Source organism: Podarcis cretensis (genome assembly GCF_951804945.1).
Source record: "Podarcis cretensis genome assembly, chromosome: Z".
Taxonomy (NCBI): Eukaryota; Metazoa; Chordata; class Lepidosauria; order Squamata; family Lacertidae; genus Podarcis; species Podarcis cretensis.
In genome coordinates, this window is record NC_137184.1 from 16,104,601 (window position 1) to 16,130,874 (window position 26,274).

General features: G+C 44.8%; 2 protein-coding genes across 6 annotated transcripts in view; both read left to right on the forward strand.

The window, feature by feature from the left end:
* Positions 1-2,888, forward strand: part of LRRC8A (leucine rich repeat containing 8 VRAC subunit A) — a 38,030-nt gene extending 35,142 nt beyond the window's left edge. For 2 of the 3 annotated variants that reach the window (XM_079961274.1, XM_079961275.1), the window contains one exon: positions 92-2,888. In XM_079961274.1, coding sequence (XP_079817400.1) covers positions 92-367 — 276 coding nt within the window. In that variant the 3' untranslated portion in view covers positions 368-2,888. The remainder of the gene's footprint in view (positions 1-91) is intronic. The other variant, XR_013834677.1, reaches the window with a different exon arrangement.
* A 3,079-nt stretch (positions 2,889-5,967) lies between these two features.
* On the forward strand, positions 5,968-26,180 carry PHYHD1 (phytanoyl-CoA dioxygenase domain containing 1). 3 transcript variants are annotated; one of them, XM_079961490.1, is made up of 11 exons: positions 5,968-6,115; positions 9,829-9,987; positions 13,073-13,148; positions 14,402-14,449; positions 18,042-18,097; positions 20,950-21,012; positions 21,145-21,166; positions 23,053-23,181; positions 24,462-24,578; positions 24,853-24,979; positions 25,465-26,180. In XM_079961490.1, exons 2-11 carry the CDS (start codon positions 9,889-9,891, stop codon positions 25,514-25,516), a joined length of 789 nt encoding a protein of 262 aa, XP_079817616.1. In that variant the 5' UTR covers positions 5,968-6,115; positions 9,829-9,888; the 3' UTR covers positions 25,517-26,180. The 3 variants fall into 3 exon arrangements, with proteins under 3 accessions (XP_079817616.1, XP_079817615.1, XP_079817617.1); XM_079961489.1 differs by lacking the exon at positions 5,968-6,115 and adding an exon at positions 7,118-7,458; XM_079961491.1 differs by lacking the exons at positions 5,968-6,115; positions 9,829-9,987 and adding an exon at positions 7,118-7,458.
* Positions 26,181-26,274: the final 94 nt, after the last annotated feature.

A 26,274-nucleotide genomic window follows, 5' to 3' on the forward strand; every position in this document is an offset into this window, starting at 1 on the left:
AACGCCCTTCAGCATAAGATCTCAGGGCGGAATGCTTTATATAAATTGATAACAACAATAATAATAACTTTTCTCCTTTTTCCTCTCCCAGATTGAGAACCTCCCAGCAGAGCTCTTCCAGTGCAGGAAGCTTCGGACTTTGAACCTGGGCAACAACGTCCTGCAGTCGCTGCCTTCCCGAGTGGGTGAGCTGACGAAGCTGTCTCAGATTGAACTGCGGGGGAACCGCCTGGAGTGCCTGCCGGTGGAGCTGGGCGATTGCCCCTTGCTGAAGCGCAGCGGGCTGGTGGTTGAGGAGGACCTCCTTAACACTTTGCCACTGGAAGTCAAGGAACGGCTATGGAGGGCTGACAAGGAGCAAGCCTGAGTCTCCACAGAAGAGGAGGTGGGGAGAGGAGGAAGGAAACCCAACACCTCAGGCCAAAACAGCCAGGGGGCGTGGGTATGGGGAGCCCCTCAGGCAACCTTGTCCCCATGTTCTGTTACCCAAGAAAACCCGAGCCAAAACAGACTAGCCAAGGACACCCTGCCCAAGGACCGTCTTGAGGAGGTGGGAGAGGAGGTTGCTATTTTCCTTCGAAATTACGGAGGTGGTGGTGGTCCAAGGTGAGGACTGTGGCTACAAACGAGAGTTTGTGGTTTGAACGGCATAGGAAGTTGAATGCAGCCGCTGTGACCGACCAGGAAACGGAACTCTAGAACTCTTGCACTGAGTTGTTGCAAGTGTCGGGAGGAGCTGGCTGGCATCCAAGCTGATGGGGTGGGGTGGGGGAGTGAATGAGTGGGACCCATTGATCCTGTCCAAACTGCCTGCTGCTATGGTATCTCTGTGAGGGCTGTCCAGGAACCGGGTGTTTTACCGTTGTACAATCAAGGATAGGAACTGTGTTTGGCCTTTGGCCACACATCGTGACACTAGCTTTTTCTTGCACACACTGATTTATTAAATGTTGACTCATCAGTCTGGATGATTTCAGAGGAGCTAATAGGAAAGGACTTCTTAATTTCTCTGTTTCATGCTGACGTTGTTGGTCGTTTCTGTCTTCGGTCATTTTACCTCTTGATCACTACATGTGGAATTTTACTTTCCTTTTAAAACCTTCAATTAAAAATCCCCCTGCTGCCGCCATGTGGTGGCCTGATAGTAGGATGTTTCCACATCTAAATCTCTTCCTGCTTGAATCCGGCGTTACATCTGCCTCCGGGTGGGGTTGTGTTTTAAGAGTGGCAAGTATGGCTTAAGTGGGGAGATATATATATGAGAATGTATTATTGGAATCTCGTGCCCGAAAGCTAAGGAGACAATCTGCAAAATTATTTTCAGTTGGCAAAACCACAGTACTGCTATTTTTGACTACGTAGGGAAGGCAGGGCAGGCATGCATTCGAATGTTCCTTTTCACTCAAAAGACTGGAATTCAAAACATGTCAATTCAAAGCATCCCTTTTTGATCACAAAGCATGGGCAGTGGGCATTAAAACACTAAAAAGCAGGAGTGGGGAACCTGTGTTCCCCTCCCCCACAACTTTACTGAGCTCCCATCACTTCCCCTCCCCGCCAGAATGACCAGTAATCAGGGATGATCCGAGTTGTAATCAATGAACATCTGGAACGTCACAGGTTCTCCATCCTTGATAAAAAGGAACAAGCCAGCTATCCTCTATACTCTTCAGCCTCCCCCTTGCCTAGTGCCTTCCAGATGTTTTGAGCTATAGCTCCCATCAGCCACAGCTAGCATGAGCTAATGGGAATTGCACTCCAAACATCTGGAAGCCCCCAGGTTGGGGAAGGCTGATGTAGGTCCTCCCTCCCTCAGGTGCTGCCAACATCTTCCATGAGATATAAAAAACAACTTCCATGAGATATAAAAAACCCAATTTCTTCTCCCCTCTCTCCTTACTATTTTTATAGCAGCTGGTCTGTGTTTTAATTTTTTATATTATTTTGCTAGCTCCCATGGAGATAGCATTGATACTTGCCTCTTTTATCCGAGTTGTCATTCCATGGGGCAAGAGGCCTGGTTCCCCTTCTCTGCAAACATAGCGGAGTCGTTCCCCCCCCCCGTTTTTCTACTTCCCTCTTCAGTGTTAAAAGGAAGAGCATAAAATGCCTCCCAGGGTGGACTCTTCCCTCCACCCTCATTTTTATTGCAGAAGTCTTGCTCTGGGGAGCGAGGAACACGTATAGAAGAAAAGTAAAATTTGCACTACTGTTTAATACAGGCTTTGCCAAGATTACAACCTCCAGGTGTTTTGTTAAGGCTATTGGTTGTAGTTGTAGTTCAGCAACATCTGGAGCTCACCAGGTTGGCCAAGGCTTTCACAGAATCATACAGTTGTAGGGTTGGAAAGGGACCCCAAGGGTCATCTAGTCCAACCCCCTGCAATGCAGGAGTCAGAAGCTAAAGAATCTCCAACAGCTAGCCATCCAACCTCTGTTCAAACATCTCCAACAATACTTAAATTTTAATTCTTGGGGTCTAATACAAGTATCTAAGCTGGTTTAATATTCCTATCTATTGGAAAGGTAAACCATTTAACAGCTAGTGATCTATTGCAAAACAGGTACTGCAAATCTTAACGTACCGTCATTTATTTCAGACAGTTGTTTTGCTTTTTACTGAGATGCCAGGTTGGTGTTGGTTTCAGACAAATGTTCGTGTGTATGCACATTCGAGAATCTCCCCTCCTTGAATGTTTCTGGCAGTGAAGAGAAAGAATAAAATATACTGCTAGCTTCCTGTCTGCGTCTGAAGTCATAGGAAAAAGACCTGCACGCAATTTAGCAATGCTGAGGACACACACAGAAAAATCAAAATAAAATAACCAAACCAAACCAATGTTAACCAGGTATTGTCAATGTCTAAATAAAGCTACATGGAAACCTTATGGAAGACTCTCTTTTTATATGTTATACACACGCACACCCGCTGGAAGAATCCTGCTGAATCAGGCCAAGAGGAGCCCATCCAGTCCAGCATCATCTTCTCACAGTGGTCAACCAGATGCCCTAAGCAGGACCTGAGCCCTGGCAGCAACACTCTCCCCACTTGTGATTCCCAGGAACTGGTATTCAGGGGCAATGCTGCCTCTGATGGTGGCATTGACAGCCATATCCTACCAACATCCCCAGTGACTAACGTGTGGACTTTTCAAGAACGACTTTCTGGCTACTGTTGTTAGGACTCCACAAACACCTGCAGCGTTATTATTATTTTATTACAGTGGTACCTCGGGTTACAGATGCTTCAGGTTACAGATTCTACTATCCCGGAAATAGTACCTCGGGTTAAGAACTTTACTTCAGGATGAGAACAGAAATTGCGCTGCGGCAGTGGGAGGCCCCATTAGCTAAAGTGGTACCTCAGGTTAAGAACAGTTTCAGGTTAAGAACAGACCTCCAGAACGAATTACGTTCTTAACCCGAGGTACCACTGTATTGTTATTAAATGGGATAAAGGTAGTTTCTAGCACTCTGCACAAAAAGTATCTGTCAAGGAATGCATATCTATATTACAGTGTGCTATCAGTGTTCAAGCAGGGGCAGGCCACAGTGTGAGCTTCGTCACTGCTGCCACGAACATGGTTGGTGAGAACAAGGGTTCCCAAACTTGCCTGTGAGCTTCATTCAGGTGGCCCATGCTGTGTCTATGAAGAATACCTACAATTTGAATTACAGATAGATTTGCCTGAGGTGACTGGCAAATGCAGTTAATAATATTTAATACACTGCAATACCTTTACAGGTAGACAGAGCTTTCCAAACTCTACTTTGTGTTCGCGCTGCTTTGCTTAGCCCTGTGTTAAAAAGGAGACCCGTTTGCTGGCCTGTCAATCCACATTAAGGAGAATCAACTGACAATCAAAGAATCACTGCATTTTATCAATACGATTTCCCAAAAATGCAGATAAGCACAGCCCTCTACCACATGTGAAAGTCAGATCCTATAGAGTTAAATGAGGTTTCTTTGCACTCTGCTGGCCAAGGCTATTATTGCCTCTCGTTCGGCTTAACCTTTAAAAGTATCTAGGCTGTGAAAGTTAAGCCTTCAGGGTGATGCTAAGGCAGCATTTTACTGCTGCATTCAGAGCTTGGGCCCCAGCAGCTACTGTCCCACCATACATAATTGTGGCTTCCCCCAAGGATTTCTGGGAGCTATAGCTCATTAAGGTGCTGGGAGTTATTAAAAGATCTAGTCTCCAGCCAGAGCTACAATTCCTAGAGTTCCCTGGGAAGAACGATTGTTAGACTGCTCTGGGAATTTAAGTCCCTCTGGGGAATAAGGGTTGTCCTAGCTATTCTCAACACCCTTAACTACATCTCCCAGAATTCCTTTGGGGAAGCCATGACTGTTTAAAGGGATAGTAAAGGTAAAGGGACCCCTGACCATTAAGCCCATTCGTGGCAGACTCTGGGGTTGCAGCGCTCATCTCGCTTTATTGGCCGAGGGAGCTGGCATACAGCTTCCGGGTCATGTGGCCAGCATGACTAAGCCACTTCTGGCGAACCAGAGCAGCACATGGAAACGCCGTTTACCTTCCCGCTGGAGCGGTACCTATTTATCTACTTGCACTTTGATGTGCTTTTGAACTGCTAGGTTGGCAGGAGCAGGGACCGAGCAACGGGAGCTCACCCTGTCGTGGGGATTTGAACCACCAACCTTCTGATTGGCAAGTCCTAGGCTCTGTGGTTTAACCCACAGCGCCACCCCCAGTGTATTAAATGTATGGTGTGAGAGTAGCCTTAAGATCAGGGGCCCAACAATCTCAGTATTGGCTATGGCAGAGAGAAGCCAACATAGGGCCCTGGCTGGGGCTGACAGGAGTTGGAGTCCAAAAAGATCTAGAGGGCATCACATTGGCTGGTCCTGGGTGACACTGTCAGCACTGTCCTGCAGATGTCAGGGGTTGAACCTGGACCTTCTGCGTGCTAGACAGAAGCTTTACAAACAAGCTTCTCATTAAATGCAAAGTAAGATTCTAGCCATCCTAAAGGTCATCCCTGACGGTCCAGCTGTGACCGACTCTGGGGTTGCTCGCTCATCTCGCTCTATAGGCCGAGGGAGCTGGCATTTGTCCGCAGACAGCTTCCAGGTCATGTGGCCAGCATGACTAAGCTGCTTCTGGCGAACCAGAGCGGCACACGGAAACGCCGTTTACCTTCCCGCTAGAGCGATACCTATTTATCTACTTGCACTTTGACATGCTTTTGAACTGCTAGGTTGGCAGGAGCAGGGACCGAGCAACGGGAGCTCACCCCATTGTGGGGATTCGAACTGCCGACCTTCTGATTGGCAAATCCTAGGCTCTGTGGTTTAACCCACAGTGCCACCCGTGTCCCTTTTCTAGCCATCCTAGTTATGAATAAAAGGCTGAATTAAACAGGAAGCTGCCTTATACTGAGTCAGACTATCCAAGTCCATCTAAGCCAGGATTGTCAGCACTGGCTGACAACAGCTCTGCAGAGTTTCAGGCAAGGGACCTTCCTAGCCCTCCCTGGAGATGCCATTGAGGATTGAGCTGGGAGCACAAAACAGGTGCTTACCACTTGAGTTGAAGGCTCAATACCTGAAATCACAGAATAGCAAACCTCTATTACAAGTGCAGAAAGAAGGAGCAGTAAACAAGTAGGCATTGATTGTGGGTGGGAGGACCTTTTACACTGGCTCTTCTTACATTACGGGGTCGTAGAATGCAGGAAAACAAGTTCTAGCAATCAGATCCTAGTATAATCTGGTTGTCATTCTGCACCCTTTCCTGCTTGCAATTCTTTGGCAAAATACTTTGAATTCTTCTTCTCGTTCTGGGAAGTAATATAATAGTTTTACCCAAAGAAGCCTCTCTTTTGGAGATTTATTAAGGGGAATGTTCCAAGAAAATTGGCAGGATTTGGGCTGTGCTGTTTGCAGAGCACTGCATGTTCTCCCGTCCTTGGTTTCTTCGCCCTTTGTTCGTCTTTTGAGGACAAGAGGCATTGGCGTGACTCACTGTTCTCCCCATTCCCCTGAGAGTAAATGCCATCAGAACTCCTAACAGCAAGAAAAGAAAAGAAAAAAAGAGGAAAACTACATCCTCAGCTCTTTCGGAATGGTCTCTGGTGTCCTGAGAACTGACAGGTAAGATTCCAACCAGCACTTTTCTGGCTCAGGGTTCCTGGCTTGCCACATTTATTTATATTTTAAATATTGTAAACAACCACCAGCAAGATTATAATACACAACAGTAAAGGAAAGGAATGAAGGAGACCGGGTCTGGAGAAGGAATCATTGGCATATTGGACATCAAAACACAAGGGTGTAAAAGTGAACTATTAGGAAAGAGTACCCTGTCCCCCAAACATGAGGGACTTGGGAGCAGTGACATGCAAATATGCCAATTTCATGCTCTGTCAATTTCTCATTTCCCCCCATTTTAAATTCAGTTCTCCACATTCCCACATCAGTTTGTGACTTTAAAAAAAGTCATGAAAATTCATCAGCATTTTAGTGCAAATTTATCCCAATACACCTTCAGAAAGTGATTTCTCCTAATATATTGCATTTTGTTACGTAATTTTCACTATTATATGCATTGATATGTGCACTTCAGCCTAATGTAATGCATTTTTGTAATACATTACTTAGGTGGATAACTTTGCTGCAAAATTCAGAGAAGGCTACATTTTAAAGGATGGCCGATTCTATGGGTCATCTACAGGTCACAGGATTATTTGCAAGAAGCCATGACTGTTTAAAGTATTATAAATGTGCTTTATAAATTCATTATGTGGCCCATTTCTACTCCAAAATATATCCCATTGAATTCACTGGGACTGACTTCCCAGGGAAGTGGGGTTGGTACTGAAACCTATGGGTTGCATTTCATAAAGTTCTATTAAGAGAAGACCAACTGAAAATAGTAAATTAGTTATATCCATTTAAATGTGTTGTAGCCACTGCTAGTCATACTCAGAGCAGGCCCACAGGAAATAATTGACAGGACTAATATTGGGTACAACCCTAAGTCTATATTTTATATTATTTTTGGCATTATAGAAGCTGCTGCCTTTGATGAGCTTGCAAATTAACCAGAATATAAAAGCCAGCATCACTAAAATCTTTTTATAAACGTTTGCTTTCCAGCTTAAAAAAAAAGAAGTAGCAAAAGGATAATATGCTGATTCCATCTGGACTCTAGAGTCCAAAGAAATAAATTCAAAGATCGCCCAAGAGGCCCCTGAAATCATCCTGTACGCAAATATATATATATATATATATATATATATATATATATATATATATCCGCCTGTGTCCTCATTGGCAACATCACATGGTCCTGAAACGGATCACAGATACAAGCCGTGGAACATTAACTGTGGAGCCTCAACAAGATTGCACATTGACCACGCTTCCCTTACTTCCTGGCTGAACTTCTTTGCTTTGCCTTGATGGCATCCATAACCCAGGAACAGATCCATAAGGTAAGGAGGGAAATGCAAACAAGAAAAGGTGGATAAAAATGTGTGTGCCCTGGTGAGTCGCTTTGAATTAACAAAGCTTTCCGCTGATTCCCACCCCCCACCCCCACCCCCGCCGGCCACCCTCTGAAATTGGATTTAGCAATGATTAACTCAATGAATTTATCTCTGTTTTTTGTGCACCCATATGGAGAGAGAAACATCCTGCCATGACTTGAAATATATTGTTGGCCTTTTGCATACCCTTTCTTTTGATCCTTCTCATTCATCCCCTGATCTTTCTCTTTATCCACTGCCTCTCTTAAACTCTGAAAATCCGCTCTCTTTATCCATAATCTCCTTGGGCAATGTGTTCTCCAAAGTAAGCAGGCACTTCATTCCAGGGGGTTGTTGCTGCAATGGTGTTGCAAGTTAATTTTCTTTTCTTTTCAATGTTGTTTTGAAATTTATTTTATAATGTACAGAACGATTATAACAGATGAAAATCAAAACCGTAAAATAGGCACACAGAATAAATACAGTTACCGAACAGTTCAGTAACAAAGTCCAGGTCAAGAAAGAAAAAAGAATGAAAGTTGTCTTCACATGAAGGAAGAATATATAACTGTTACTTGATTTTCAAGTAGAGTTCCCAATTTCCCAGGCTTGTAACGAAGGTTGCATTGAAAATGAGGGTTCTGCTGTAAAGGAATGCCAAATCATATAAAAGGGTTCTAGACCCTGTCAAAATCTCAAATTATGTGCAATTTCCTTCACTATACCTACATTCCTGAGTGGTATCAAGTGTCCAGTGTAAGATTTGGGGCTGTTTTCCATTGCGTTGCAATTACTATTTGAGCTGCAAATACCATATACAAGACAAATCCTTACGAAAATAAATCTACATTGGTATCCTCAACAATTCAATGACATTAATTTTGGACAGCAAACAATAGTTCCTCTGGCAGTACTGATCAGTTCTGTCAAAATTAAACAATTAAAGAATTCTAAGTATCTTGAACCAATGTACATTCCCACCATAAATGTGTTGTGGTTTGATTTGATAGATAAGAAACAATGCCAAATTTGAATCAATAAAGCAGAAATCTCTCTTGATTTCTTGCTACTTCAGTGGGAATGTTTATCAGACCATTACGTATCTCCTAAAAGCCAGAGCCTACCATTATTGTGAGAAGGACCACCTCTAAGTATGCTAGGAACTCAATTCTTCGGTTGAGAGAGCCCTATACAGTGCCACTGAAACCACAGATTTAGGGGTTTTATGGTTTTATTTATTTTATTTTATTTCAGTTTCAGGGGCCCCAGATCCCTCCTAGGGCTTAGAGTATGGGTCGGCAACCTAAGGCCCATGGGCCACAAGCAGCCCATGGGGGTCATTTACCCGGCCCATGGACCCCTGCTGCCCGCTTGGGGACCCCCACCACCTGCTGGCTCCCATGTGCCGTGCTAAACCGGCATGGAGCAGAGTGGGGACCGCCTTCCGCGACGCTGGTCAGCTTCCCATTGGCTGCAGGAAGCTCCTGCAGCCAATGGGAAGCTACACATGCCTCCTCCATGCTGGAAGGAGCACTGGAAATAGCGTTTGCACATGCACGCACTCGCACGCACTCTGGCCCACCGTAGCGTCTGCAGGACCGTGAACTGGCCCAAGCCACAAAAACTTTGCTGACCTCTGGCTTAGAGCAAGGGAGAACAGCAGATGCTTTTGTGCAACAAATGAGTCATTGGAAAGAGTTAAGACTTGCTGCTCAAAGACCTAGGGCCATCACCAGCTGTATCAGATGATTCATTGAAAAAGACTCCAACATAACTCTATGGAGCACTATGATTTGTAGTACTGTCCAGCAGGGAATAGGGCAGAAATTTGATCTGGTTCACATTTAAAGGAAAACTTACCCTAATTTGCACTTTCAGAAACTATCTGTGAACTGAAATGCAGTCGTCTTTTGAAATTTGTACTTCTCTGAATGTTGCAATGTTGCTTTTCAGCCAAGTCATGCGTAAAAATAATAATGCACATACTAGGGTATAGCATGCAGAAAAATAAACACCCAAGTAAAAATAAAATACCCCACCCCAAAATGCATTCTGTTAGGGGAAATGGCCTTCTTTGCCAAAATGTGTATACCGTAAATTGCATACAAAAATGTGTATGTTGGGGAGAGAGCCACACTGAAACGCTGATGAATTAATTTCTGGGAGGACTTTTTGAAAAAGTAAATAAATCACAAACTGATATGGAAATGTGGAGAAAAGTGGGGGGGGGGAGAGAGAAACTGAGCAAAAGTGAAAATGCCAGATTTGCCTATCTCTTGATTCTAGTCGTTGTGGTGATGGTGATGGTAACAAAATGTCCTCCCTCCTACCCCCCAGTTCCGCCAAGATGGCTTCCTTGTTCTTGACCAGTTTTTCAGCTCTGAAGTATGTGAGGCCATGAGGGCCCAGATCCAAAAGATCATTGCTGACATGGACGTGCCTCCTCACTGCCGTACAGAGTTTTCAACCCGGGAAGATGAACAGCTCCAGGCACAGGTGCAGAAACTAGCTTCAGTCACATCTCCCACCACAGAAACCACTGAAGCGTGGTTAAAAGTGCAGGCTAGTACCAGGGAGACCCCAGGGTTGAAATCCCCACTTCCTTGTAGCTAGATTCAGTTTCATTTATTTGTTTCCAATCCTTAGGCAGTGTGAGCTGTATCTGTATGACAACCAGCGTTAAAAAAAGAAGAAGAAAAGAATAAGATTTTTTTTTTATTGCTTGCTGTTTGCAGCCCTGGGCTCCTTTGAGAAGAAGGATGGGATATATATTTAATAAAGGAATAAGTAACATGAAGTAACATGGCACCTCTATTTTGCTATTTGCATTTTTGAGGACAATATGTTGATGACAGTAATAATAATAATGATTTGCTTCCAACAACTTACACTTTTTTCCGTCTTTCCTTTTTCACTATGCCAACCTCTTTTTGGGGACAGATGCAGGTAAACCCCTTTTTTGCCATGCAGACAGGATAATGGTCCGTTGCTGCAGAGTAACTCAGAAGAGCAGCCTACCTCTCAGCCCCAGCTTTTTGAACTATTAAAGAGCCAGGGTGGCAGAACAGTTGCTCTGTTGGATAGGAACCAGGGGGGGGGAGTTCGAATCCTTTCTCAGCCACACAGCTTGCTAGACAACTGTGGGCCTGTTGCAATCTCTCAGCCTTGACCTACCTTACAAGAGTTGCTGTGAAAGTTACCGTATTTTTTGCTCTATAGGACGCACCCGACCATAGGACACACCTTGTTTTAGAGGGGGAGGACAAGGGGAAAAAAGTATCCCCCTCTCTGTGCAGTGCCCCTTCAGCGAAGCAGCAGGAGAAACAGAACCCCTTCCATTTCTCCTCCCACTTAGCTGAAGGGGCGCTGTGCGTTAGCTGAAGGGGTACCTACCCTTCAGCGAAAGGATCCCGAAGTCTCTGGAGCGCAGCAGGAGCTCCCACTGCGCTCCAGAGGCTTCAGGCGCTATCTTTGAAGCCTGAAGAGTGAGAGGGGTCTCCAGGCTTTGGTGAAGGCAACCTGAAGCCTCTGGAGCGCAGCAGGAGCGCTCCCACTGCGCTTCGAAGGCTTCGCGTTGCTATCGCTGAAGCCAAAGAGCCTGCATTCGCTCCATAAGACGCACACACATTTCCCTTTAATTTTTGGAGGGGAAAATGTGCGTCTTATAGAGTGAAAAATACAGTAAATGGTTTGAGACAGTATCATTGTGTGCTCCCCTGATCTCTTAGGAGGAATATGGGATAAAAATATTATATTATTGAAGTAAAAACAATGCACTCACTTCTGTGCATGGATGTACACTTGTGCAACAAAACTCCCCCCCCTTCTTCTCCCCTCAGCAGCTTCCCCAGTCAGTTCTGTAGGGTTGAGGGAACCCCATAACATATTTAGGGGGTGCATGAGGTGGGGAGAGGTGTGGAAGTTCCATTGCACAAGCATAAATCCTTGCACTGGTGGAAAGAGTTAGCGCTGCATTGGAGACAACCAGATATATATTATAGAAGCATGCCTTTATCTAACTGAATAAAATTCCAGTGCCAACTCCAGTGTGTTGTAACTGACAGGAGTTATCCAAATAACAGGTTATTATAGGCATATTCAATTTCTCATTAAATTGGAAGCTACAGTTTAGTACACAGGACTTACTTCTGAGTGAACACACATAGGATTAAACCATTTTTTGCTCTATAGGACGCACCCGACCATAGGACACACCTTGTTTTAGAGGGGGAGGACAAGGGGAAAAAAGTATCCCCCTCTCTGTGCAGTGCCCCTTCAGCGAAGCAGCAGGAGAAACAGAACCCCTTCCATTTCTCCTCCCACTTAGCTGAAGGGGCGCTGTGCGTTAGCTGAAGGGGTACCTACCCTTCAGCGAAAGGATCCCGAAGTCTCTGGAGCGCAGCAGGAGCTCCCACTGCGCTCCAGAGGCTTCAGGCGCTATCTTTGAAGCCTGAAGAGTGAGAGGGGTCTCCAGGCTTTGGTGAAGGCAACCTGAAGCCTCCGGAGCGCAGCAGGAGCGCTCCCACTGCGCTTCGAAGGCTTCGCGTTGCTATCGCTGAAGCCAAAGAGCCTGCATTCGCTCCATAAGACGCACACACATTTCCCTTTAATTTTTGGAGGGGAAAATGTGCGTCTTATAGAGTGAAAAATACAGTAAATGGTTTGAGACAGTATCATTGTGTGCTCCCCTGATCTCTTAGGAGGAATATGGGATAAAAATATTATATTATTGAAGTAAAAACAATGCACTCACTTCTGTGCATGGATGTACACTTGTGCAACAAAACTCCCCCCCCTTCTTCTCCCCTCAGCAGCTTCCCCAGTCAGTTCTGTAGGGTTGAGGGAACCCCATAACATATTTAGGGGGTGCATGAGGTGGGGAGAGGTGTGGAAGTTCCATTGCACAAGCATAAATCCTTGCACTGGTGGAAAGAGTTAGCGCTGCATTGGAGACAACCAGATATATATTATAGAAGCATGCCTTTATCTAACTGAATAAAATTCCAGTGCCAACTCCAGTGTGTTGTAACTGACAGGAGTTATCCAAATAACAGGTTATTATAGGCATATTCAATTTCTCATTAAATTGGAAGCTACAGTTTAGTACACAGGACTTACTTCTGAGTGAACACACATAGGATTAAACCATGACATGTTAAGTTTGTACAATCTCAAAGAAAGAGGAAGGGCCATAGCTCAGCAGCAGAACACCTGCCTTGCATGTAGAAGGTCCCAGGTCCAATCCTCAATGGCATCTCCAGGTAGGGCTGGAAGAGACTCCTGCTGGTCTGTGTAGAGCATACTGAGCTAGATGGATGAATGGTTTGACTTTGTTTAATGGCAGTTTCCTAAGTCTTAAAGAATGGGTTATAGCTTTGTAGTTAAAGGGGCCACATGACTTCATCGCAAACAACATTTTTATTAGCTTATCATCATTTCCATATTGAACTTCTTACCAATTTTATAAGTTGTATTTGATTTAAGGAAGGAGCACCTTACAAACTATTAAATATAAATATTAAAATAAACAGGCTCAGTATTCATTGTGAGATGATAATATTTTTATTTTCACCTCCAACAGGGCAGTGCAGAATATTTCCTAACCAGCGGAGACAAAATCAGATTCTTTTTTGAAAAAGGTGTTTTTGACGGAAAAGGTAAGCATTTTCTAATTTAAAAAAAAATCTAGACTTAAAAAAATGAAGTTAAAATAATAATCCAGTAGGAAAGATGAAGAAAAAAGTACAAACCCCTCAATATACTCCACATTTAATTACATGTTGCAACATAAAGTAGCCTGATACAGGAAGAGGAGAAATCAAATGTTATCATAAATACCAAATAAAGCTACATTTCAGTGGGAATTGCCACCCCCATGATTGGCATATCATGTAAGTAGCAAATGACCCCAAAATGAAGGTGAAATCACAGGTACCTTTAATATATGACAGTTTCTCAGAAATGAGAATACACATTACTCTGTGGAAGCAAATGTTTAATGAAAAACCAGAGGACTCCTTTCATTCCTGTGATACAACCAAACTATTTTGGGAGTGGGGATGGGGTCAGCTTTTGCTCCCCCCCCCCCCATAAAATTTTATGAAGGTTTTTTCATAATACAGTACAATAAGAAACAAACTAAGCAAAAACAGAAAGGAAAATGCAGAGTCCTCTCTCAAAGGCATAGCTGTCAACGTTTTCCTTTTTTTATGGGAAATTCCCTTATTCCGAATAGGATTCCACGCAAGAAAAGGGAAAAGTTGACAGCTATGCTCAAAGGTAGCTCTGAACCCTTGTCACCCACAGAAAGGGGTGGACCTCCCATCTCTCACCTGGGAGCTCCCCTTTCTTCTCCCAGCCTCTCACCTTGGGAGATCCTCCCCTGCCTGCCTCACACACAGGGTCCTTCACCAGCCCAGTCATCACCTTCATGTATGTATAATCCCAGAGGAGAGCACACCAAGGAAAACAAAAAATAAAGACAGAATAAGGAAGATAAAAGGAAGTGAGAAATAGAAGGGGGGCGGGAGAGAGAAAAAGAAATTAAAAGGGCTTCTGATTTAACATCTGTCAGTTACATACAGTTCTTCCTTAGAGGGTCGTGCAAACTGTTATAATTAATAATGCTTTTTGTAGGGTGGGGATGAGTTGATGGAACCAAAGGCAGCAGTTGCTGAAAAAGTTTGGGAACTTTTCCTAAACTGATATAACCCGTGCTTTTTTTCTGGGGGTACGCAGGGGTATGCATACTCCTAAACATTTTGTGAATTTGTTTGGGCAGAATTTCAATATGAGTAGTAAAATGTAAGTACCCCTAAATATTTCTTTTCTTTTCTTTTTTAGAAAAAAGCACTGGATATAACACATGTGCTATGTGATTTATGTTGCATTCAACATTTTTCTTTCCTAGGAGATTTTCTTGTTCCAAAGGAAAAAGCTGTTAATAAAATTGGCCATGGTAAGTATTAAAGACAGCAGTGTATGAAAATGATACACACTTGGCAGTCCTTTTCTCCATAAGAAAAGGATTTTAGGTGTAAAACAGACCATAAAATTTGTAATACTACCACAACTTGTCTATCCACAGAAAGTAGGAACAACTTGTCGCCATTGTTTCATTACAACTGAATTTTTTAAAAAGCAATTGTGTCCCTAACTTGCAAGTGCTCTATATGCAGAAAGCTTTTTATATGAGTATTCACACATGCTATTCCTTACTTGTAATCTGAGATGGTACATCTTAGCAAAACTTTGCAACATAGGGTTCTGCTAAGTGAGGGATCTTGCACCTTCAAGACATAGGTGAAGGCTTGGTCAGGGCTTGATAACACATTGGTGAAGACTGAGTAGAAAACAACTGGGATTTTGTAATGTTGGTAATACTACTACTACTACTAGTAGTAGTAGTAATAGTAATAGTAATAGTGCATGCAGGTATCTGAAGACTGCAGGTATCTGAAGAAGTGTGCATGCACACAAAAGCTTATACCCAGAGCAAACTTAGTTGGTCTCTAAGGTGCTACTGGACAATTTTTTAAATTTTTTAAAAATAATTTATTTAGTCTTCCTGTGCCCAAGTTTCATCCTTAAAAGCTTAATTAAATACAGTACTTTTTTGGAGTGAGGTTTTTATTTTTGCTGATTACCCAATAGGAACAACCAACTTTTTAATTTATTAAGATTCAGCTGTACATCCGTCCCCCCCCCCCCATTGTAGCCATATAGCTTCCCAAAGAAAACAAGAAAACAACATCCACACAGGCTGCCTTTTGCACTACACAGGCCTGGGTGATGTACTGATACATCAGTACAGACTGATGAGGGGCAGACTGCGATGGCTACTTCACTCGGTGGTACAGTATATTGCAAGTGAAACCAATCACTGCTCTTGGCTGCCTCCAGCTGGCGCTGATAGCAGAGGGACTCAGGAGCAGAGGGGAGGTTTCACCAGCGATATACTGCTGAGTGAAGCCACCATCCCACTCTGCTCTCATACTGGCAGAGGGAGAAACAAGGTACGTCGGTGAGGCGCTGATAGAACTTATTTCTCCCTCTGCTTCTTTAAACTGCTCAGCTGAGGAGTGCACTGCTGTCCTTGCCTCAGCCAAGCAATTTTATGGAGCCCCTGACCTGCCACCTGCTCACATGAGCCAGTGGCGGGGTGGTTTTCCATGAATATGCTCCACTAAGGGGTGCACGGTTGCCTCTCTCCTCAGCCGAGCAGAGCCTTCAGCCCACCACTTGCTCCTTCATCTGGGGGGGCAGGAGACCTCTTCCATCCTCCAGCTGAACAGTTCAGCGCACATGAGCCTGAGAGGCATCAGGACTCACTGTGTACGGTTGGGCCATGTATCTTGGCTGCTTCTTCCTTCCTTAAGGTAGGAATGACTGTGCAGGCTAATCGTTTCCCTTCGAGGTTGAAGGTTGCTGTCTTTCAGAGCTGGGAAGGAATTCCCCTGCTGAAATAGACTCGGAGTCCAGAGTGGATTTCATGCTCTTTATTCAGCTCGTAGTGATGAGGAGGAATGGAAGTTCCCCCAGAATGTCTGCCTTATATACATTATTTACACAATGGGCCCCATGTGATTGGCTAATTCCAGGATTCTCCTGTAGGCCAATCAGGTTGCGGATTCACTTCCACCTGGAGCTGGATTGGGTGGCTCCTGTGGACCAATCAGACTGCTGCATTCTGAATCCTATTGTTCTAGGACCAATCAGACTGCTGCCTTATGGATCCTATTCAACTCAATACATAACTCCTGCTCTGCAGGTTTTGCCTTCCCCTTAGGAATTGTCACAACTTTGGTGGTTTTAGGTCTTTGGCAGAATCCTTTAGTCCATCAATGGAATGGAGGGGTAGCGTGGTAACACACCCCTCCTGCGGCAGTCTTGCAGGGCCCTGTTAGAGGGGGTTTGAGAGGGGAGTCACTGACCATAAGCACTCGTTGGAGGGTCAAACTCCCCTCAGCAACAGGAAAAGGGGAGGGCAGCTGTGTAAACACACGTTTTGCAGTGTCCCTCATATTCCTGACTGACCCTGCCTAGCCACAGACCCCAGCTAGGAGGCTGATAGGGATACATGCCTAAGCCAAGGTTTTACTACATCTGAAATTAATAAAGTTGTAGCCAATTTAATCCCATATCTACACTGTCTTGTGTCTTTATTGATTTGGGGCCTGGCTCCTGGGGAGCTGGGTCTGCTCCTGGGCACGCAGGTAAATTCCAGTCACCGTGATGTATCAGCATATACCAGTATTTAGCTGCTGATATATCACAATGTGAATGGGATGCGGGTGGCGCTGTGGGTTAAACCGCAGAGCCTAGGGCTTGCCCATCAGAAGGTTGGTGGTTCAAATCCCCGCGACGGGGTGAGCTCTCGTTGCTCTGTCCCTGCTCCTGCCAACCTAGCAGTTCGAAAGCACGTCAGAGTGCAAGTAGATAAATAGGTACTGCTCTGGTGGGAAGGTGTTTCTGCGCGCTGCTCTGGTTCACCAGAAGCAGCTTAGTCATGCTGGCCACATGACCCGGAAGCTGTACGCCTGCTCCCTCGGCCTGTAAAGCGAGATGAGTGCCGCAACCCCAGAGTCGTCCACAACTGGACCCAATGGTCGGGGGTCTCTTTAATTCTACCTTTATATCACAATGTTGAAAAGAAAGTATTGCCCAGCCCTAAATCATCAGAGGATGAGCTGTTGTGCTAATCATAGTGGCAATTTGCTTAGCTATTTCCCCTGTGGGACTTCAAAGAGGAGACATGAATCCCAAACTCGTAAGGCAAGATTCACTGAAAACCCTACCTACAAGCAGTGGGAGAGTCCTCTAAACTTGATAGTTGTTGAAAGCAATTAGAAGTCATTTTCAGTTTAGAAGTAAATAACAAGGGGAAGGAATCCCTTACATTTTTAAAAATGATAATAAGCATTTGAGTTGTTTGCACTCCCCCCCCTCCTCTTTAATCAAAAGAGCCCATAGGAACTGTGTCAGAGGTTTGTGCCCAATCCCAGCTCACCTGCCATCCAGCAACTTTTACACAAGTTTTCCGCCTGCTGGCAAGCAGGCACTAGTCCATGAGCAGAGGCTGGGTGATCCATGGAAGGCTTTCACTGCACAAATTAAGTGAGCCCTTGGCAGGGGATTGTGCCGCAGACTCCCTGGGTGTGTTCTGAGGACCCCTAATTGGGAGCCACTGGTGTGGACAATACTGAGCTAAATGAACCCAAATGGCCTCCTTCACTATAAGACAGCTTCCTGTGTTCTGCAAATGTGTGCCTCATTTCAAACTGAATCATCTGGATGTCAGGCCCCAAAACTCATCAGCACACTTGCCTGGTAACGCATTCCATTGAAATAAGTGTGATTTACCTCTTAAGTCAAGATGCATAGGATTGCGCGTTCATTGATGGACCCCCTTCATTGCTGTTTTTAAAAAGGGTATAGGGATGTCCCTTTCCCTTGATCAGGAAGGTGATTGGATGAGATACAGTAAGTTGCAACAGCAAAAAAGCAGGGACAATTTTTACTTGCTTCATCTCTCCCCCACTCTTTTGCAGCGTTGCATGCATACGATTCCACCTTCAAGCAGATCACTCACTCCTCAGACGTGCAGGTGAGTTCGAGTGCCAACTGAAAGCCCCAAGTCCATTTAGACCACATTTCCACCATGCATTCAAAGCCCCCCTCATACTCCTTTTAACAGTCATGGCTTCCTCCAGCAAATCCTGGTAGCTGTATTCAGGGTTCTGAGATTCATTAGATCACCCGCCCTTCCTTTCCCAAAGCTATAGTTCCTTGCGAAGAGGGGTGGATAGTCCAGGCATTCTGGGAACTGCAGCTGTGTGCGTAGAACAGGGGAGTTTTCTAGCAACTCTCAGCACGCTGAACAAACTGCACCAAAAACCATGGCAACAGCAGTTACAAGGGTGCTGAGAGTTGTTAAAGGTAACCAGAGCAGCACACGGAAACGCCGTTTAGCTTCCCGCTGGAGCGGTACCTATTTATCTACTTGCACTTTGACGTGCTTTCGAACTGCTAGGTTGGCAGGAGCAGGGACTGAGCAATGGGAGCTCACCCTGTTGCGGGGATTCGAACCGCCGACCTTCTGATCGGCAAGTCCTAGGCTCAGTGGTTTAACCCACAGCGCCACCCGCGTCCCTCTATAAATAGGAGACCCCTATTTTGCACAGAGAGCTACAATTCTCAGAGCAGTTTAACAATCCATCCCTCTTCCCAGGGAACTCTGGGATTTATTGCTGGGGGGTAGGGGAGATACGGGGTCTCCTAGCATCTCACAGCACCCTTAACTAACTACAGCTCCCAGCATTCTTTACAGGAAGTCATGACTGTTTAAAGGGGCACTGTATGGTGTGAATGTGACTTTGGAAAGAACAATATGGGGAATTATTGGTTCATACTCTTTCTGCTCCCAGGTTCACAATAGCCTTATTTTGAAAGGAACTGAGCTACTGGTATGACAAAATCTGGCATGTAGCTTTGCTGGATAAACTTTCCCACCAATGACAGGTGATGAGAGGACAATGGGAAAGTGACCAGTTTTCGGCCATCTGGTTTCCATTGGTTGAATATGCTAATGCACTGGAAAATGACTAAAGGTCCCATGATGTAGAAATAGGTGTGACTGCTCCAAACCTTCAATGGAAAACTATATCCTTTTTGCATCTGACTGTAAGGAATCTCCTACTCTGAAAAATTGTAACAGAAGGGGAAGAGAGCATTTAAATAATTTAATTACTGCCTCTGACAGCTTCCTTTACATGACTTGCATTGTTATAGTCCAGTGGTTCCCAAAGTGGGCAGTGAAGCCACCTGGGGGAGCGCAAAGAGACAAGGGGTTGGCGGGGCGGCGGCGCTGGAGGTATACACAACTTCAAAGAGCTGGCACCACTGCATCAAGTCCTTCAATTTTGTTGAATTAATGAAACTAAATAGCTTTAATTGGGTTTCAAATAAATGTGCAATTCATTGTTACTGTTTTGAATTTTATTGTGCTATTATCTTCCTTAGTGGGTTCTGCAGACTGCTAATCTGAAACATGCTTTTAGGGGGATAGTGTAGGGAACACCAGGGATGAGTTTATGGAACCAAGGGGGCAGTGCCCCCCCAAAATTTGGGAACCACTGGTCTAGTCCACACTGCACCTGGAATCACACTGTGCAAAGTCTGGGCCCGGACACATCGGCAGAGGAAGAGGAGTGTAGGGGGAGTGCACCGCCCCCAGCAGTGCGATCTGGTGGGGTGCCATCGCGGCTGCCCCCAGGATGCGTGTCCCGCCCCTGGGATTCATGGCAGCCCTGCCCCACCTGCTCTCTGCCCCCCGGTGCTGGAGCATGAAGCTTTGCCACTGCCTGGACCCTGCACTCATACATCTGAGGCCCTTCTTAGGGTTCCTCCTGCATGAGAGGTCTGGAGAGCGGCAACACGAGGACAGATCTTTTCTGCGGTGGCTCCGTGTTTGTAGAATGCTTCCCAAAGGGAGACGCATCATTACATATCTTTAGATGCTAGGCAAAAACATTTTTTCCCAACCAGGTGTTCAGCTGATTAACATCCTATGGCTTTTTAAATGTAGTGTTGTTTTTTTGGGAGGGTATTGGTTTTTCTTTTTGTATTCTCATTTTGTATTTTTCTGTTGCGAACCGCCTTGGGATCTTTGGATGAAGGGCAGTATACAAATTTTAAAAGTAATAATAATAAGGTATGGGTCCTGTTTCTTTCCATCAGGCATGGAGGGTTGTTTTTGGTAAGGACATGTTCACTTACCTGTCTTACTATCTTTCTTTTCTGTATACTTTATTTCCCTTTTGCAATATGCAAAACTTCATAAATAACTATATGAGGAGGAATGAAGTTCTCAAGCCCCAAAGGGAGAGATGTGCCTTTGTTTGTTTGTTTGACTATATTTCTGGCCCATAACTATAATATGAAGAGTTGAAGAATATTTACATGTTATAGCTATTAAAACCAAATCACATTTTAAAAACTATTTCTGATTGTTAATACTCTCATTTCAAAAGTCACTGTTTGTGTGAATGTATAATGGAGTTGGAGCCATTACAATGAATGGACCTCAGTTAGTTATGCCCATTGATTTCAATGGGTATACACTGAGAGTCCCTATATTTTGTTACCTGCTTCTTTGTAGTTTGCTAGCTTAACAAGCCTGCTTCCTAAACTATGATTTGAAGGTAGCATATTTTGAAACTGACCATAGTTTGTAAAAAAGCCACAACCCCGACTTTAGACATAACTGCAAGCAGAGTTTAACAGAAACTGAAAGTATGTTCCCAAAAATCTCCTCCTGGCTATGTGGAACTAAGTGGTGTGTAGGCATGAACCTGAGGCTAGTTATAGTTTGCACATGTCATGACAAACCATATTTCACCATGATATTTGAACTAATATTTTTATCTAATCTCGTGCAAATTTTGGGGTATTTTTCAGGTACTGGCAAGAAAACTGGGCTTTGAAAACCCAGTGGTGGTGCAAAGCATGTACATATTCAAGGTATGGTAACCTTTAACTCTGCTTATTAACTGATTGATTGATTGATTGATTGATTGAATTAAATGCATTAACAGGACAATCTTTTTGTACTTTCCTCCTCAATAAAATGGTGTTTCCCCCTTCGTTTTCTAGCAACCTGGCATCGGAGGTGAAGGTGAGGTTCACACTCTGCCTATTTCTACAATGAAAGTAGTTCTGAATAAAGGGCTGGATTAAACAGGAACAGAAGAAAGTCAGACTATTGGTCCGTCTAGCACAGTATTGTCTGCACTGACCAGAGGTAGCTCTCCAAGGTTTCTGGAAGGGAACATTCCCAGCCCTACATGGAGTTTCCATCAGGGATTGAACCTGGGACCTTCTTCCCTGGCCCTTCCCTCCAAATTAAAGTTCCAGACCTCATGATTCTAAATAAAGGAAATAAACTGTTTTATACTGAGTTAGACCATTGAGCTATCTGGCTCAGTACGGTCTACACTGGCTGACGCCACCACCACAAGGATTTCAGACTGGGATCGTTCTCAGTCCTATGTGGAGATGCTGGGGACTGAATGCTCCTTCCTGTGTTGCACCACTCTCTGGCCAAGCTGAGTGCCCTCCTTGAATGCTTTTGGAGGGCACACACGGACTTTGATCATGTATTTTGCTTTTGTATGTTTATGTACAAACTAGCTTTACTGTGCAAAGCTAAAATTTACTCCACCGACTTCTGCATCTGTCCCTGACCACTCCTTGCATATGGCGCCCAAAAGGTTTCTCCAGAAGGGAACACAGTGCTCTCTTCTCTTGGGAGTAGATGGACTTTTGAGCTGATGTAGTAAGTCTCTTCTTTTATATAGGCTTTTGGTTATTTCGCCAAAGATTGATTCTAGTGAGGGGCATGTACACAGCTCCTGATAATCTGGTTTCAGTGTAAATCAGTATTTCCCAAATTTGTAGTCCAAAAACAGCTGAAGAGACAACTCCCATCATCTGTAGCTAGCAAGACCAGTGGTCAGGGATGATGGGAACTGTAGTCCAAAAACAGCTGGAGACACAAGTTTGTGAAACCCTGATCTATATTAAGAAAGAGAGCCAGTGTGGTGTAGTGGCTAGAGTGTCAGACTAGGGCCTGGGAGAGACCAGCATTCAATTCCCCCACTCAGCCATGTAGCTCACTGGGTGTGACCTTGGGCCAGTCACGGCCTCACAGCCAACCTACCTCACAGGGTTGTTGGGGAGAGGAAGTGAGGAGGAGAACTGTGTACTTCACCTTGGAGAAAAAGGTGAGGTATAAATGCAATAAATAAATGAATAAATAAATAAATAAATGCGAGCACATCTCTTGTTACCTGCTATCACCAACAAGCCAAGGATATAATAGACCAGTGGCATGGTTAATAGTGAGTGCTGAACTCTTGCACTGCTTTGAGGCTGCAATTCAAGTCAGCAGCGTCCCTCTGCAGTATTACTGTCAATGATAATGTTACAGTCAAGGGAAGGGCAAGTCCATGGAAGAGGAAGGACGGGAAGTTGTTTACTTTGCAGGAAAGGCCATTTTGCCTTTTCTATCAAGACATCTATGCACGATGTCCATGGAATCTGACAGGGGATAAAGTGAACATTGCATGCAGAAGTTTCCCCAATTCAGGCTGGGAAAAGCCCCCTGCCTGGAATCCTGAAGAGCCATTGCTGTCAGTAAGTTTGAATAATACTGAGATGGATGGACCAATTATATGACTTATAGAATTACAGAATCATGGAACAGTAGGGTTGGGAAGGACCCTCAGGGCCATGTAGCCCAGCTCCCTGCAGTGCAGTAATCTCAACTACAGCATCCCTTACAGATGACCATACAACCACTGCTTGAAAACCTCCAGGGAAGGAGAGTCTACCACCTCCCGAGGGAGTTTGTTCCATTGTCAAACATTTCTTACTACCAGGAAGTTCTTCCTGGTGTTTAGCCAGAATCTTCTTTCTTGACTAAATGAGGGTTGGAGAAAACCTTTGTTTAGTGTGACATTCGAGCCAGCTGTTTGCATCTGTGCGATCTGTTGCTTCCAGTGACGCCACATCAGGATGCCACCTTTCTACATACGGAACCTTTGGGGCGAGTGATCGGCCTCTGGATCGCCCTGGAAAACGCCACCCTAGAGAATGGCTGTTTGTGGTTCATCCCTGGCTCTCACACAAGTAAGAAATTAGTAGCATGGCATTTGATTTGATAGGAAAGCAACTGCAGACCCACAACATCTGGTTGGTACCACATTGGCTGCCCTTGCTACAGCTTCATTTGGCACAACAGTGGTACATTTGTCCCGTGCCCTCAGCCCTGTTACTTTCCTTCAATGGCTCTTCTGCCTATCCTGTCCTGAGAAGCTTCCACCTCTTGCAGGCTGGTTGCTTGGCCCCTCTCCCTTCATCAGCAAACGAGAACTGCTAATGAGAGTACAGGCATGAGTGGGGCAAGTGGGATGCTTGAAAACCCACCAAAGGGGAGAGCTGGGCACTGGATGTTTCAATGCCCTACCTTTTGATTGGCAGGCCAGCACAGGGACACAAATTGGAAGTATGGCTTGGAGGTGGCACCCTTTTGAGGGATGTGGCAGGGAAGGAGGCAGAGCTGAGCTGCCAGGTTGGAGAGAGGCTGTGATGCAGCACAGGACCAGCAGAGACAGGATGCACAGCCAACCAGCCAGCAGATGGGGAGGACTTAGTGGGACCTCTATCTGCAGCTCCGCAAGGCAGGTTAACTGCCCCTGGACATGGAGGCTGTGCTGTTGGCTGCCCTGTTTGACAGGCAGGGCAGCATGTGGCTATTTGCTACGGATTGCAAATTGGGCTAGAATTATGATGATGATGATGATGATTCTACGTTGCTTTTTTATATTGGCAGGGACTCAATCTCCCCACAATCTAACAGTTGTGTATTTAATTAGATATACAGTCATACCTTGGGATGAAGACGCTTCATGTTAAACATTTTCGGGTTGCGCTCCGTGGCGACCCGGAAGTAATGGAACGCGTTACTTCTGGGTTTCGCCGCTCGCGCATGTGCAGACGCTCAAAATGATGTCACGTGCATGCGCGGGAGCGGTAAAACGAGACCCACGCAGTCGCGCATTACATTCACTTCAGGATGCGAACGAGGCTCCGGAACGGATCCCATTCGCATCCAGAGGTACCACTGTATATTAAATTTAATATATTAATTGTATTAAATAATATTAACTATATTATAAACACTTTGATTTACAACATGGAAATTTAAATCAGTGTGTGGCCGGCAGGTTGTGTGTCCAACTACTATTGCAGCCCACTTGGTCTGAGAGGCTGGACCACCTTGGCCTAGAGTATTGCTTTGCTTGGTGAGATCTTGCCAGGGCATCTGTGTACAAGATACAAGTCTATCAACATATCCTCCTTGGCACTTTCTGTGGCATCCTTCACATTTCCAACGTGCTGTTTTATAGGTGGGATCACTCGGCGTATGGTTCGTACTCCCCCAGGCACAATCCCCTGCACAAAGTTTGTTGGCTCTGAACAGACGTACGATGACAGGCAATTCATCCCAGTGCCTGTTGAGAAAGGTAAACTTGACAACAAGGGTAAACATTAAGAGGAATATAGATATTAACTGCTGGGCATCATGCCACTAACACAATGCAGAGAAGACAGGGGGATGTTCAGGTAAGCCTCTCACTCTGCCTTCTTTGCTACACAGCAAAGGTTACCTCAGGTTTTGATTCAGATCCAATAGACAATACTAGGCTAGGGGGGATGGTAATGTGATTGATGATTTGACTTTGCAAATTCATGCACTCACTTGGTATGACGGTGTGTTGCTTTTAAATCACAAAATAGGTGGCCTCATTCTGATCCATGGTGAGGTTGTCCACAAAAGTGAGCCGAACCTCTCCGAAAAGTCCCGCCACGTCTACACTTTCCATATCATGGAGGCCAAGGACACAGCTTGGAGCCCAGAGAACTGGTAGGAAGGAGGCTGTAGATCAGAGAACACTTTGCAATATAAAAGGGACCTTGGAGGTGATCAGTTGCTAAGCACTATGCACTTGCCCCCACCACAATAGCTTTCAAATCTTAGGAGAAGGGCTGCAGCTCAGTGGCAGAGCATCTGCTTGGCATGCAGAAGGTTCAATCCCCAGTAGCATCTCCAGGTAAGGTGGGGGGGAAGACCTCCCAGCCTGAAACTCTAGAAAGCTGTTGAGAGTCAGCACAAACCATCCTGAGCCAGATGGACCAAGGATCTGACTCAGTATAAAGCAGCTTCCTATATTCCTATGTAAGCCAGCCCTTTTCCTAGGAGGTTGCCCAGAAGGGAATGTGCTATTGGGTCAAAAAAGGTTCCCCACCCCCACCTTTCTTTGGGAGATTTAATTTCCATGTATGTTGTGCTCTAGTTAATCTGTTAGTATTCTATGTTCCAACATACCATACCTTTTTTTTGTCTTCTAGGCTTCAGCCAACCCCTGGGTTGCCTTTCCCCTCTCTGTACACACAAAACTAACAACTGGAGTGCAAAGTGGCGACTGACCAGCCCATGCCTCGGAGTTCACTGCTAGCTACTTTACCTTTTTTAAAATCTAGCTTTGTGATTTCTTGTTTCCAGTCTTGTCTCATCTTTAACGTGGAAGATACCTCTTCTGGGCAGGATGGGAGAATCAGAGTCAGTGCGGTCCTTAGTGCTAGATTGGGGAAGACCCAGGTTCTAATCTCCACTTGGGCCAATCACATACACTCTCAGCTTAGCCTATCTCACAGGGATGTTGTGAAGATAAAAGGATGGGTATGTGTGGCAGGGAGGAGAGAACCACATACTGTGGAGTTGTATCCAATGGTAGTCCAACTAGCCTAGATCTACTGGGTTGTATCCAATGAAGTTCTACTCAGAGTAGGCCCATGGAATTTAATCGACCTAAGCTAGTCATCTTCATTCATTTAAAAGGCCAGGACAATAGAAAGCACTGAAATGGATGAAAGTGACGAACAGAGGTATTCATTTCATTGGCTCTCCTCTGAGTAGAACTTTGTCAGAGACAACTCTCTGCCTCTTATTCCTTGGAGGAAGCCTGGGATACAAATGTAATAAGTAAATAAGATTTGTATAAATGATGGAATATAATTACACTAAATAGACTGGCAGCACCAAATCAATCTTAAATGTGTAGGAATATTTTGTGTTTTTCTTGTTTTACAGTGTTGCTTATGAGCAAGGGGGATTTCAGGAAGGCACCAGCTATGTCCTGCAAAAATAACCTATGCATA